Source organism: Chiloscyllium punctatum, chromosome 16, assembly GCF_047496795.1.
Source record: "Chiloscyllium punctatum isolate Juve2018m chromosome 16, sChiPun1.3, whole genome shotgun sequence".
NCBI lineage: Eukaryota > Metazoa > Chordata > Chondrichthyes > Orectolobiformes > Hemiscylliidae > Chiloscyllium > Chiloscyllium punctatum.
Window position 1 is genome coordinate 11,249,643 of NC_092754.1, and position 14,522 is coordinate 11,264,164.

At 40.7% G+C, this 14,522-nt stretch overlaps 1 protein-coding gene across 1 annotated transcript in view; it reads left to right on the forward strand.

Moving 5' to 3' along the window:
- LOC140486959 (probable pleckstrin homology domain-containing family N member 1) overlaps positions 1-14,522 on the forward strand; it is a 64,431-nt gene that overhangs the window by 35,049 nt on the left and 14,860 nt on the right. The window contains exons 5-8 of the mRNA XM_072586217.1: positions 2,919-3,005; positions 5,063-5,126; positions 8,545-8,678; positions 10,025-10,171. Coding sequence (XP_072442318.1) covers positions 2,919-3,005; positions 5,063-5,126; positions 8,545-8,678; positions 10,025-10,171 — 432 coding nt within the window. The remainder of the gene's footprint in view (positions 1-2,918; positions 3,006-5,062; positions 5,127-8,544; positions 8,679-10,024; positions 10,172-14,522) is intronic.

The window sequence follows — 14,522 nt, forward strand, 5'->3', positions numbered from 1 at the left end:
TTCAATAAAGACCAAGTATGGGCAATGGATATATTAATAAAATGAGTCAATGATTTGTGAATATATTTCGTAGGTTTTGGAATGTTGCCGAACAAAGAGACCTTGGAGTGCAGGTTCATTGTTCCTTGAAAGTGGAGTCACAGGTAGATAGGATAGTGAAGAAGGGGTTTGGTATGCTTTCCTTTATTGGTCAGACTATTGCATACAGGTGTTGGGAGATCATGTTGCAGTTGTACAGGACATTGGTTAGGCCACATTTGGAATATTGTGAGCACTTCTTGTCTCCTTCCCATTGGAATAATGTTCTGAAGCTTGAAAGGGTTCAGAAAAGATTTAAATGATGTTGTCAGAGTTGGAGGATTTGAGCTATAGGGAGAGGCTGAATAGGGTGGGCCTGTTTCCCTGGAGTATCAGAGGCTGAGGGGTGACCTTATAGAGGTTTATAAAATCATGTGGGGCATTGATAGGAAAAGTAGACAAGGTCTTTTCCCTGGAGTGGGGAGTCCAGAACTAGAGGGCATAGGTTTAGGGGGAGAGGGGGAGAGGGGAAAGATATAAAAGGGACCGAAGGGGAAACTTCTTACCATAGAGGGTTGTATGTGTATGGAATGAGCTGCCAGAGGAAGAGGTGGAGGCTGCTACAATTACAACATTTAAAAGGCATCTGGATGTGGATATTAATAGGAAGGGCTTGGAGGGATATGGGACTAGATAAGGTTAGGATATCTGGTTGGTGTAGAAGAGTCAGACTGAAGGGTCTGTTTCCATGCTGTTACATCTCTATGACTCTATGATCCTGTATTCTGGAAGAAGAATTACCAAGAGTGTGAATTGACTTGGATACTTCTCTAAAGGTCAATGGTTAATGTTTGACAAGCACAGGAACCCTGGTGATTTCCTACTCTGAGTTTGTGCATGGGCACACAATACTTCCCTAATGGAGATATGAGCCACAATCGCAGACTTTATTTTGTGTTTTTGACACCCTTAACTACTTGTGGCTAGACAAGCAAATTTGCAATGTGGAGTGCTACCACTACCATAGGTTCAATTCCTATACCAGTTGAAGTTCCTGTGAAGGACTCTCCTTCTCAACATGTCCCCTCACCTGAGGCATGGTGACCCTCAGGTTAACCAGCATCACTGTTTAATATGAAAGAGCAGCCCTATGGTCAGGTAGGACTTTGGTGACTTATTTAAAAAAACAGAGAATCCATCTTCTTATGCAGAAATGACAAGAAATGATTTGCACCTCTCAGTCCCTACAAACAGCAAGATAATACCCCTGCTCTACTTTACAATTATGCGAGATCTCAGATTGGGCTCCAGTCTGACATGTCAGTTGAACAATAGCATTTCTAACAATGTTGCACTCCCTCAGAACTGCACAGAAGTTTCAACCTAGATATTTTTCTTCCCATTTTTTGAGTGGGTCTCAAGTTCATTAGTGCTGTGACTCAGAGCATCCTACCACTGAGCCATTACTGACAAACATTAAAAGGAACTGATCTTCCATCGCTTTGAGGTGCAATTTTGGAACTGCTCACAGTCTGCAGTGTTAAATCTTAACAAGCTCTTTGTTGTTGCTGCTTTAAGGTATTGAAAATGTCTGCTGTCTGTGAGCAGGAACCTGAGTGCAGTCAATGACTGAGTAAGAGCCATGTGTAGGTGGATGATGAATAGAACACCAACGCTAACTGGAGGCAAGGGTGGTTGGAATGGAATTTGGATTGCTAACAGTGATTTAGGATTATGGGGGTGAGAGTGTCTTCTTACACCTTTGAGTGTGAATGCTGAACAACGTTTGAGGGACTGACCTGTGATGCTATGGGAATGATTAGATTGTTATGCTGCAGATTGGGTTCTGGGTTGCCTGTGGAATTGCCCCATCATCCCTTGCCAGCTCACATGCCCCTTCCTACTTGTTTGCCTGTGACCCAACAAGTCCAACTTGCTCCCAGCCTCAGTAAACATCCTACAGGCATGAGAAAAATCGGATAGTTCCAAGGCATGGAGTTCAGGATTGTAACCGGGTGAGTGGGAGGTGTGTGCAAGTGTTAAAAAGTAAAAAGTTTTTTAAAAAGCAGGAATGAACATTGACAGAGGCCTGAGTGAAGACACTGTTATTTAATTCTTTGATTGTGAGTGTTGCCTCCAGTTAATGCCCAACCACAACAACTCTTGGGAAAATGTAATGAGCTGTTTTTCTGATTCACTGTCAGCCATGTGACACAGATACTCCCAGGATGCTTTTTCCTGTAGTGGTTTGGTATAACTTCGTGGCTTGTTTGGTTATTTCAGAAGGCAGTTAAGAATCAACAATATTATTGTGGGTCTGCAGTCACATATAATTCAGTTTGTTTAAGGCTGACAGATTTCTTCCCTGGAGGGAATGAGTGCATCGACTCAGTTGTTACAATAATCCAGGTGGTTTCATGATCATTATGAGAGGAATGATTTATTTCAGATTTATTAATTAATGGAGTTGAGATAATCTCTGTTGCTAAAATGGGCTGTTAATCCCAGAGCATTGGAAGAGACTCTGGATTCCTAATCCAGTAACATTGAGCTACTCCAGTCAAGACTCCACTGAACCAGACACTCAAAAATGAGGCAAACCCTTCCTGGGAATTACATCTGCTCAATTCCACTTCCTATGTCAAAAGTTTGATGTAGAAATTTCAATACCTGGAGATTAGGCGGATATATTACAAAACAATGGCATTAACCCATATTTGCTGTTTGTGAGGGGAGCATCCCAATTATTTACAATAGCATATTCATCACCTATTAGTTTCAGCCCAAAAGACTGATAATAAATCATATTTTTAATGACATGATAATGACTAATGCAATGCCAACCAGTAATAAGATTGAATATTTTAAACACGCACCTTTTGTTTTGGTAATTTCCACAGGAAGAGAGTAAAAGGCACCTCGTTCTCTTTCCATTGCATTTGTTACTTCTGGCCGTAGATGATGAGAAAAACAAGTTCATTTATCAGGTGAAAATATCTGTGTTGTCTTCATTTTAAATCAGATTACAGAACTGTGTGCCCTCTACTCCGTCACTTGGGCAGACGTGTACCTTTCTGTGCTTTCAATGATCGGAATATGAAATGGGCTGTCGAACTGCTTTTGTTACGTTATGCCTTTTCATCCTCTCCCCTTGCCTGAGGAGCGGTGAGTCTCAGGTTAAACTTACTACCGCTTATCTCTTTCTAACGAGAGAGCAACCCAGTCGTAGATTGACAAGTACTTGGTTAGTTCAGTTGGCTTTTTTTTCCTTTATTCATTTATGGGATGAGGGCATCACTGGCTAGGTAGCATTTATTGCCCACCCCTAATTGCACAGAGGGCAGTTAAGAGTCTACCAGATTGCTGTGTGTCTGGAGTCATATGTAGGCCAGACCAGGTAAGGATGGCAGTTTCCTTCCCTAAAGGACATTAGTGAACTAGATGTTTTTTCCAAAAACCAACAATGGATTCATAGTCATCATTAGATTCTTAATTCCAGATACTTATTGAATTCAGATGCCACCATCTGCCATTGCAGGATTCAATCCCAAGTCCCCAGAACATTATCTGGGTCTCTGGAGTAACAGTTCAACGATAATATCACTAGGCCATCACTTCCCCTCAGGGTGGACAGCTGGTATGTGATGCCAACAGCACAGGGTTCATAGTAAACTGGCTTGAGTTTACTATTAAGGACTCTCCTTCTCAACCTCACCGCAAGTATGATGCTCCTCAGATTAAACCACCACCAGTCGTCTCTCTCTCTCTCTCTCCCTATGAGAAAGTGGCTCTCTGGGACTATTACTTACTTTTTATCACTGACATCCAATTTAACTGTATAAAACCTAGTAGTGTGACCAAAGCCATCACCAGTGTCTTTCTCCATTGCATTGATGTAAACAGCCAGCCCGGTCAGTGCTATTGGGAAGGGTAGTGTCATATTGGGAATAGATGGAAGTTCACTTCTTTCACTGCTTACCTTTTCTAGGTGTTACCTGAATCCCAGATCAGTGTTTCCAAGACCACAGATGAAACTCCTGATTCCTCTAAGCAGGGATAAACCTGAGAATATAAAAGGAAAGATTTTCAATCTTTCACAACCATGTCACTTTACAACTGACTACTTTTGCAATGGAATCTCTGTTGAAATCTAGAAAAACCAGTTTTGCTCACAAAAGTGATCCCAGAGAAAAAAATGTGATAAATGCAGCCAACCTGTTTGTGCAGCATTGATTCAAGGATAATTGTTTGCTTCTCTTCAAAACAGGATCAGCCTAGAAGGAAAATACAGCCTTGATTTAGCATTCCCTCCAATAGACGGCTCCATTGATAGTCCCCTCACTGTTGCACAGGAGTCTCAGCTCCAATTTGTGCTGGAGTGGGTCTTGAACCTTCAGCGCTCTGGGTCAGAGACAAAAGTGATGTAGCTGCATTGTCCTCCCAATCCCTTGAGAATGAAAGCCAGGTGATTTCCTAAAGTTCAAGTTCAGCCCATTGAGTCTAGTCTGTCATTCAATGAGGTCAAAACTGATCTGATAACCCTTAATTCCATTTTCCTGCCTTTTCACAATAATCCTTGACTCATTTAATCATTAAAATGTTGTCTACCTCATTCTTGAATAGACATAATGATCCAGCCACTACAGCCTTGCACAGTAAAGAATTTGAGAGTGAAACCAAGGGAGAAAATATCCTCTACAAGAAAATTGTAATACTGTAAATAAGAGTCTTTGTTTATTTAAAAGGACATGGTGTAAATGGTGCATAAGTAATTGTCTTTGTGTAAAGGATGGGTGTGTGTAGGGAAGCTGTGTGCACTGAATGCAAGTTTGAGTAACAATTGTACACGAGACATGGTTCTAATATGATTTAAGGCCATGCTGAAACTGGAGAGAGAGGTTTCGTGTGAAGTGTTTGGTGAATGGCTAAAGTGTATCAAAAAAACTTTGAAGAAAACTTGTGAATCTTAAAGCCACACCAGTACCAAGCCCTGATGTAGCTGAGGAAATGCTGACAATTCATTAACACCCTCTTCATTTTCCAGGGATTGTTGCCTCTGTCAGGAATTTCAGTCAGAACGTTGATGGAAAATACTTTTGAAATTACTGGTAAGAGCAAACAACACACCTCTTCTTCAATGGAATTCTGCATTAAATGGCTGATTTCCAAGGTCTCCTCAACAACTAAAGCTGTTTGTGGGAGCAACCAGGCTTTGAGTCTTACATTACAATGAGCTACACCGCAAAAACACTTCATTAGTTATAAAATGCTTAACAACCTTCTGAAGCTGAGAGAGGTGCTACATAAATTGTGCTTCTTTCTTTCTTACAGCGACACTTAATTGGGTCAGACGTTCAAAAGCTTTCAAATACCAAGGAAGTTTGCAGAGAAAATTAATTTGCAATTTCATTTGGAGCTTTTTACGTTGAAACTTGTCTAGATATTTGCCTGAGATTGTGCTGGACTGGATGATATTAAATGGCCACCTTAACATTTTAAAACGTTTTATCCAATTGAACATGTAACAGAAGCATACAAATGGTATGCAAAGTATCTTTCATTTGTATTCACTGTATCTTGAGAAATCAGCTAACTGCAGGTAATTACAACCTTGAGTATGCAATGCAAATAAATAATTCACTTTAGACAAAAAGGCTTAACTTCTGTTACATTTCCTGAGGTTATTCTCTACATAGCAGTCGTATCTGTCCCAAGCACTTTGCGATCATATTTAAAAGAAAACGAATCTCCATAGATGTCGCACCTCCTACAGCTTATCCAAAAGATCTTTGAAACCAATTTGTTATTTTTGAAACATGTTGAATTGAATTAATTCAAGTAAATGTAACTACTATTGCATGGCACAATAAGGCTGCAGAATAGTCGGGCAAATGAACATTTAATTGTTTTTGTCAATAAAATGCGGAGCTGGAAGGGCACAGCAGGCCAGCCGCATCAGAGGAGCAGGAAAATCAAGGTTTCCGGTCAGGACCCATTATCAGGACTTCATTGAGTCCTGAGCAAGGGTCCTGAACAGAAACCTTGACTTTCCTGTTCCTCTGATGCTGCCTGACCTGCTGTGCCTTTCCAGCACCACATGTCAGCAACTCTGACTTCCAGCATCTGCAGTCTTCACTATCTCCATCTAATTGTGGTTTTTTTGTTGGTATGGAATGAGGGAGGAATCAATGCTCTCCAGGACAGCCTATTCTTCCTCAAATAGCGTCTTTTGGACCCCTGAACTAATTTGAAAGATGGACCCCCCAACAATGCAGCAGCTCCTTGGCAGTCAGACTGAGATGTGTGTTCAAGTCTGTGGAGTGAGACTTCAACCCACAACCTTTTGACTCAAAGTTTCAAATGTCACCTGGCACCAAGGTGGCCTTTTGACTGAGCGATGCCGAGTGCTCACATCACAGCTGCAAACCAGTTGTGGTTTCCCTTTAAAGAGCAGCAATAACAGACATAGTGTCTCCATGTCTGAGTTTGCCCTGGTCTGCAAAGTATTGACATTATTTTCATAATTCACTTCAGGTGTCTGTGTATTCATTCCCCAAAGCAGGTGGAATTCACCCTTGGGACTTGGCATCTCATCCAAGCCAGATTAAGTCACCGACAAACTGTAAAGAGTCAATTAGCTCAAATGTCCACTTTGTGACGCAGTGTGATACCAACAGCATTAGTTCAATTCCCAGATCTGGTTGAGATTATCTTGAAGATTCTCCTTTCCCAATCTTTCTCTTGTCTGAGGCATGGTGACTGTCAGGTTAAACCAGCACCAGTTGTGCTGGTTGACCCAATCACCCAAATGAGAGTGCAGCCCTCTGGTCCAGTAGGACTATGGTGACATTATTAGGTGAGAGGTGTTCCACATGCTTATTCTAACTAGGCTACTGGGCAATCCTTTCAAAAGCAATGTGAAGGTGCTATATAAATGTTGCATCTTTCATGATGACAGGACACTCCAAAGCACTTTGCAACTAATTACAACTCTGCCTATTCTTCAGAAATATTTAATGAACAAAATACAACTGGAAATTTGAATGTGACAAGCTCCCATAAAGTGGGACAATGACCAGGTAATCTCTCTCCTAGGTTAAGGGATAAATATCCACAGAGACACCAGTGAGACCTTCCTGCCCTTTCTTCAAAAGGTGCTGCATTGGTTCAATATGTTCAACTGAGACAGTAGACAGCATCTCTATATAATATCTCATCTCATCTAATATCTCATCTCCACAGATGCTGCCAGATCCAGTGACTGCTACCTCTGACAGCGTAGCAGTCCTCCAGTACTGCACTGGAACATCAGCATTGAGTTTTTCACTGCACTTCTGCAGGAATCTTAAAGCTATAACTTCTCAGAGGTACTTCTAATGCCCAGTAAAATGTGCTGACACTTCATAAGTGTAGTCACTGTTGTACTGCAGATGCAAAGTAAAGGTTTATCCATCACAGAATGCAAATATGTTTACTGCTGACAATGAACATGGAACATGTACTTGGCTTTTTAAGGAAAAAAAATGAGTGGGATGTGGGCATTGTTGACATCAAATTGTCCATCCCTAATTGTCTGACAATGTTGCCCCACACCCAAGTGCAAATGTTTATGAAGTGCACAACAGAATCTCTCAAGTTTCTGGTCACAGTTTCCAGTCAGTCACATATGAATGTCCAGCATAGCTCTGAATCACTCTGTTAATGGTTTTGTCAGGTCATTGCATGGATAAATAGAATAGGCAAAGTTGCAACTCTTGTTCCCAGTCCAGTATTAACAGGACAGCAAAACAAACAGTGAGATGAAGAAGGACACGTTATGAGGATTGACCACTCCCATACAATGTAAACCAAGACACAATCTTTCCTCATGATTAGTGTCAATATTGAACAATTTAGTCAGTCTATTCTCTGGATAGGTGCAGAACAGAGAATGAGGTCATTTAAACTTGTCTCAACTGTTTGAAAGAGCTACCAGTAATTCAACTCTCCAGCTGTTTTTCCACAACCCTACAATGTATTTTTCCTTTTAAAAACATATATGCAATTCCCTTGTGAAAGATTATACTCTATTGCGACCTTGTTCTATTAGGGGGGAGGCTGAGTACAAGAACAATTGCAAAGGCTGATATGGTCAGGGGACCTTCTCCAACACAATGTAAAAGCTGGGACAAATCCAAATTCATAAAGCTGCCAACATGGAGAAGAATTAGTGAGTTATGCCAGAGAAATGGGTGATGATATAAGGCTAGGAAGAAAGAATCCATTGATAAAGCCATTGTGATACTCATGCTCTTCATTAGAGCAATGATAATTTTGTATCTTCAATAATTTTTGACCCTAGACCATATGGAAGATAATATAGAGGTTAAAGCAAATGAACTTGAGTTTATGAGTTACTAAATAGAGGCTGACAGACCGACATTACATTGTATGCTCTAAGGGCAAGTGAATTGTTTTTATAGTACACATATATACACCTCTGTAATGGAATAACTTTCAATTGGCCCAACCTTTTCTTCTCATTAGGTTCAATGTTCGATTCTAGGATAATCACCTGTCCAGATCCAGAAGAGTTTAGAATATGGATGGCCCATTTGCCAAGAAGAGTGAAGAAGGCCTCCATCTATCGTCCACATAAAGAGCAAAAGCTGTCTGTACTGGTAGGCAATGCACCTTTTTTTCAGACTTCACTGCATCAATTGTCAATGTGAAGGAGGGTGGCAAACTTCAAGGTTTAATATTTAATGAGAAATTGAATGAGACTGCTTAAGCATGATCCAGGATCAATCACAAGTCTACATTAAGGCAAAAACAAAAAAATGGTGAAGAATATTTAGCAGGTCTGGCAGCACCCGTGGAGAGAGAATTAAAATTTTGAGTATGATTCTTCTTCAGAATGGAATGAAGATGGAGAAAGCATTAAGTCAACCTGTGTTACCCCAGCATAGTACTAGGGGTTCTGCCATTGGTCTCAATGATTGTGGCACCCTGGAAATCATTTAGGGTCCTGCCCCTGGATGATTATCCTATGGATTTTATTGGAAACAAGTATGTATCTCAATGTCCCGGGATTCCAAGATTAGGCTCTTCTTTGCTGCTTGCATGTTGGAGTAGACAGCTAGCATCCAGTATCAATGCTCACTTATGAAATTCATCTTTCAGGCAAGGTAGAAATGGCAGTTAGTAGTCAATGAAAGGTACCCCACAAGAATAAACACCTTCAGAAACTGAGCTGAGAAAGAAATTTGAAAGGGATGTAAGGGATATTCAAAACTGCGGTAGAAACAGGTAGGGAAAAGTACTTACACTTTAAAATAAATTCTAATACAAAAATATGAAAATTTTAATTTTAAAATGTAGTCAGAAGGATTAGAAAGGCAAAAAAAGATGCAAGCACGTAAGGAGCCTGTCATTGGTCATACATCATTGACATCAGAGACAGTCTGTTTGGTAGCTCACCATTGTAAGCACAACTCTTATCACGAAAGAGTAAATTGCATCAGTCGATTCATCTCCCACTTTGAAAGTGTTTTCTTAGGAGTTAGGTAATATCGAGATTATAAATAGGACTGTTCTAGATTAATGCATAATGCATGGATGATATCGTAAAGGGAGGCATAGGAAAGTGTCTTCACTGAGTCATTAGCTTCACAGTGATCTAAAGAGGAGCATTCAATAGAACTCTAATTCTCTGGCTGCCTTTGATATGTAACCTGTTTCGTTGAATTTTCTGTGAAAATATATTAAGAGACAAGTTTCCCTATTAAACTCTGTAAGTGCATCCAAGCCAATGAATTCTTATTAAGCCAGGGAGATATGACTGGATTCTGTTATATCAGTTCTGAAGAAAGGCCCCTAGACTTGAAGTCTTAACTCTTCTCTCTCTCCACAGATGCTGCCAGATCCGTTGATTTTTTCCAGCAATTTCTGCTTTCGTTTCAGTTCTTCAACATCTACAATTCTTTATTTTGTCCTGTTTAATCTGTTTGTTGGTCTTGGTTATTAGATCCCTTGTGATGAGAGCTGGAAGAGGCAAGAGCTGGAGAAATACCTGCTACAGAAACCCATTAAAGGCTGGGAAGGAACTCCTATCCAACATCTGGGAGCCATCATTTACTTGTCCATGGTAAAAATCAACTTCACACAGAGTCAGGTCTGTCACTTCCTCCTGTTTAAGTTAACAAATGCACCTTTACGATATGTTAAGAGTATCTCAGCAAACAGGAAGTCCGTAGCATATGAGGATTTCCCAAACTAGTCCTTCACTAATCAATAATGATCTTTAAAATATTGCACACTTGTTATGCAGGGAAGCGCAACAGGCAATTTGTGAATGTTTGTGTCTTATATTCAGCAGATGAGTCAGCTGAATGATGAATCTGTTTTGGTGTGTATTGGTCACAGGGGTGTGTTATCCATTTAGTCAAGTGTATACATAAAGCAGGGAACTCTTGAGCAGCCCTACCCCTGGACCCAGGAAACTTGATTCATGTCCCACCTGCTCCAGAGGTGTGTTATAAAATCTCTGTTTAAAAATACCTGCACGTAAAGAATATTCACTTAAATAAAATGACCAATCAGGATAAAAACAGAAACTACTGGAGGAAACTCAGAAAGTCTGGCAGTATCTGTAAGAAGAGAACCAGAGTTAACATTTCGAGTCTGATATGACTCTTCTTTGGAACTGAGCAATTTGGGATCAATTCTTCCCTTAATGGTAGAATCAAGGTGAGGATGGAAGGTCCAGTCAGGCCAGTTAAGCTCCTCAGAATGGTTTCTTTTTGACATTGAAATTCAATATTACTGAAAAGAGAGACAAGGGAATTGGGAGGCCATGTTGCATCTGTAGAAGACATTGGTGAGGCCATTTTTGGAATATTGTGCTCAATTCTGATCTCCCTCTTATAGGAAGAATATTGTGAAAGGGTTCAGAAAGGATATTGCCAGAGTTGGAGGGTTTGAGCTAAAGGGAGAGGCTGAATACGCTGGTGCTGTTTTCCCTGGAGCGTCAGAGGCTGAGGGGTGTCCTTATTGAGGTTTATAAAATCATGAGGGGGCATGGCTAGGATAAATAGACAAGGTACTTTCCCTGGGACAGGGGGAGTCCAGAATTAAAGGGCATAGATTTAGGGTGAGAGGGGAAATATTTAAAAGGGATCTAAGGGGCAACGTTTTCACACAGAGGGTGGTGCGTACATGGAATAAGCTGCAGAGGAAGTGATGAAGGCTGGTACAATTACAATATTGAAAAGGTATCCGGATGGGCATATGAATAGGAAGAGTTTGGAGGGATATGGATCAAGTGCTGGCAAATGGGACTAGATTAATTTAGGATATCTGGTTGGCATGGATGAATTGGACTGAAGGGTCTGTCTCCAATGCAGTACCTCTCTATAACTCTATGACTCTAATATGTTGAAGTTTTTTGTCTTGCATTCATCAGGATATGCAAGAATACCAAATTCTGAATGATCGCAACAATTTAGACAGGGTGCTGTGGTCAAGCCACTCCTCAGAGTATTAACTGACTGCTGTATGGAAGTGGGGAATTGGGTACTCTGCCATTTTGTTCGATGTTAGGTTAGAAAACCCTGCCACCCCAACCACTGAATGCTGCCTGAGGGATGTACTACTTATCAGAAATGAGGAACTGATGTGGATGTGAAATAAAAAACCCTGGTTCTAAACTGTATGTTCTTTAATTGTGGATGGCACACTGGTTCAGTGGTTAACACTGCTGCCTGAAAACATCAGAGACCCTTGGTTTATATGGATTTTGAACATTCTTCCCGTGACTGCATGGGTTTCCACTGGGTGCTCTGGTTTCCTCTCACAGTCCAAAAATATGCAGGTTACGTAGATTTGCCGTGGAAGACACAGTGTCATAGGGAGAAGGTAACAGGGGTGGATCTGGGTGGAATGCTCTTCAGAGAGTCGGTGTGGACTCAATGGGCTGATTGGCCTGATTCCTCATTGTAGGGTTTCTATGATTCTATGGAACAGCACCAATATAGATTAACATTTCACCCATTTGTTATTCATGCAACCTTGTTGTATTTGACTGGCTCTTTCGTTGATATCACAGTTAGTGCTCTTCAAAAGCAAATTTGATTATGAATCATCATGGGACAACCTAAAACATGATGAAGCATATTTTAAATGCAAGTTCCTTTCTTTTTTCTGTTTGAGTCAACAACTTTGAATATTTAGGTGCAGCCAATGTACACTTTGGAGTAAGTCCATAAACAATAGGAACAGGAGTTAGTCATTCCGTGCCTGAAACCTCCTCTGCTATTCAGTAGAATAATCACTGATCTGATAAAGCTCCTCATGTCCACTTTTCTGCTCTTTCCCTGTAACTCTTGATTCCCCTATTGTTCAAGAATTTATCTCAACTTTAAATATACACAAGGACTTTGCCCCACAGCTCTCTGGAGCAAGGGGTTCCAAAGACTCACAGCCATCTGAGAGAAGACATTATCTCCTCATGTCAATCTTAAACTAGCATCCCTTTGTTTTGAGACAATGTCCTCTAGGCCTGGACTCTCCTATGAGGGGCAACAGCCTCTCATCATTTACCCTTCCAAGCCTCTTAAAAATCCTAAATATCTCAATAAGATCACTTCTCATTCTTCTAAATTCCAATGACTAAAGTCTGAACCTGTTTAAACTTTGTCCATAAGACAATCCCTCCATACCATATCCTAGTGAGCCTTCTCTGAAATGCCTCCAATGAAATGATATCTTTCCTTTAATAAGGGGACTAAAATTGCTCATAGTGTTCCAGATGTGGTCTCACCAGCACCTTGCACAGTTGCAGCGAGACTTCACCAATCTTATACTTCAAATCCTTTGAAATAAGGGCCAAATTTCCATGAGCATTCCTGATTATCTGCTGTACCTGTGTGCTAGCTTTCTGTGCTCCATGCACAATCACCCCAATTCCTTTTGTGTTGTACCTTTATGCAGTTTCTCTACATTTAAATAATCCTGTTTTTGTTCTCCCTTCCAAGATGGACAACTTCACATTTTCCTACGTTTACACACCATTTGCCAACTTTTTCCTACATACTTACCCTATCAATTCTCTCCACAAACTATTCATATCCCTCTTGCAACTTATCTTTCAATTTATTTTTTGTGTCATCTGAAAACTTGGCTACAGTCCATTTACCTCTTTTCTGCAAGTTACTAATATATACTGTAAACAGTTGTAGCACTGATCCCTGTGGAGCCCCATTGGTTACAGATTGCCACCCTGAAAAAGAACCACCTATCCCCATTTGCTGATTCCTGCTGGTGAACCAATTCTCAGTGCACACCAATATACACTTCCAACATTATCTTATGATAGCATTTTGTGACGAAACTTGTCAGGTGCCTTCTGGAAGTCCAAATCTACATCCACTGGTTCCCCTCTATCTACTCTGGTTGAAACCTTCTTGAAAATCTCTGACAAAATAGTCAGATACATTTCATGAAACCATGCTGACTATGCTTGAATAGATTATGATTTTCCAAAAGTGCTGTTATTACTTCCTTAATTATTGATTCCAATGTTTTTCCAACAATTATTGTTAGGCTAATTGGCCTATAATTACCTTCCCTTTTCATACAGCCACCCCATCTCCTTCCTCTCTGAAAAGGACTGTCACATTGGCAGTTTTCCAATACTCCAGTACTAATCAAGAGTACAATGATTTTTGGAAAATTACAACCAATGCATCCACTACTTCTGTAGCTACACTCTTTAGGATTCTAGGATGCAATCCATCAGGGCTAGGGACCTATCCCTTTAACCTCATTAGTTTGTCTACTTCAACTTTTCTAATAATGGTGATGGTTCTTAATTCCTCCCGCATATTCTTTAGTATTAATGAGATGTTTGAAGTATCTTCCACCATAAAGACTGCTGCAAAATGTCTAAGTCCTTGATCTTAGAATCCCAACAGTTTGGAACCAGGACATTTGGCCCAAGTCCATGCCGACCCTCCAAAGAGTAACCCAACCAGAATTATTACCCTACCCTATTACGCTATATTTCCCCTGACTAATGCATCTAACCTACACATCCCTAAACACTCTGGGCAATTTAGCAAGGCCAATTCACCTAACCTGCACATCTTTGGAAGGAAACCACAGCACCTAGAGAAAACCCACACAGACACAGGGAGAATGTGCAAATCCCACACAGTCACACAAGGCTGGAATCAAACGCAGATTCCTGGCACGGTGAGGTAGCAGTGCTATTCACTAAGCCACTGGGCTGCCCTAACTTTTAATTTTCTAAGGTTAATTTTCTAAGGGACCTATGTTCACTTTGACCTGTCTCTTCCCTTTATATATTTAAAGAAGTTCTTATTGTGGGATTATGGGAAGTGCAGGGTTATAGGGATAGAGTAGGGGGGGTGTGGGACTGGGTAGGATGCTGTTCATGGGTCAGTGTGGACTCGATGGGCCAAATGGCCTGTTTCCACTCTATAGGGATTCTATGACTTGGGGCT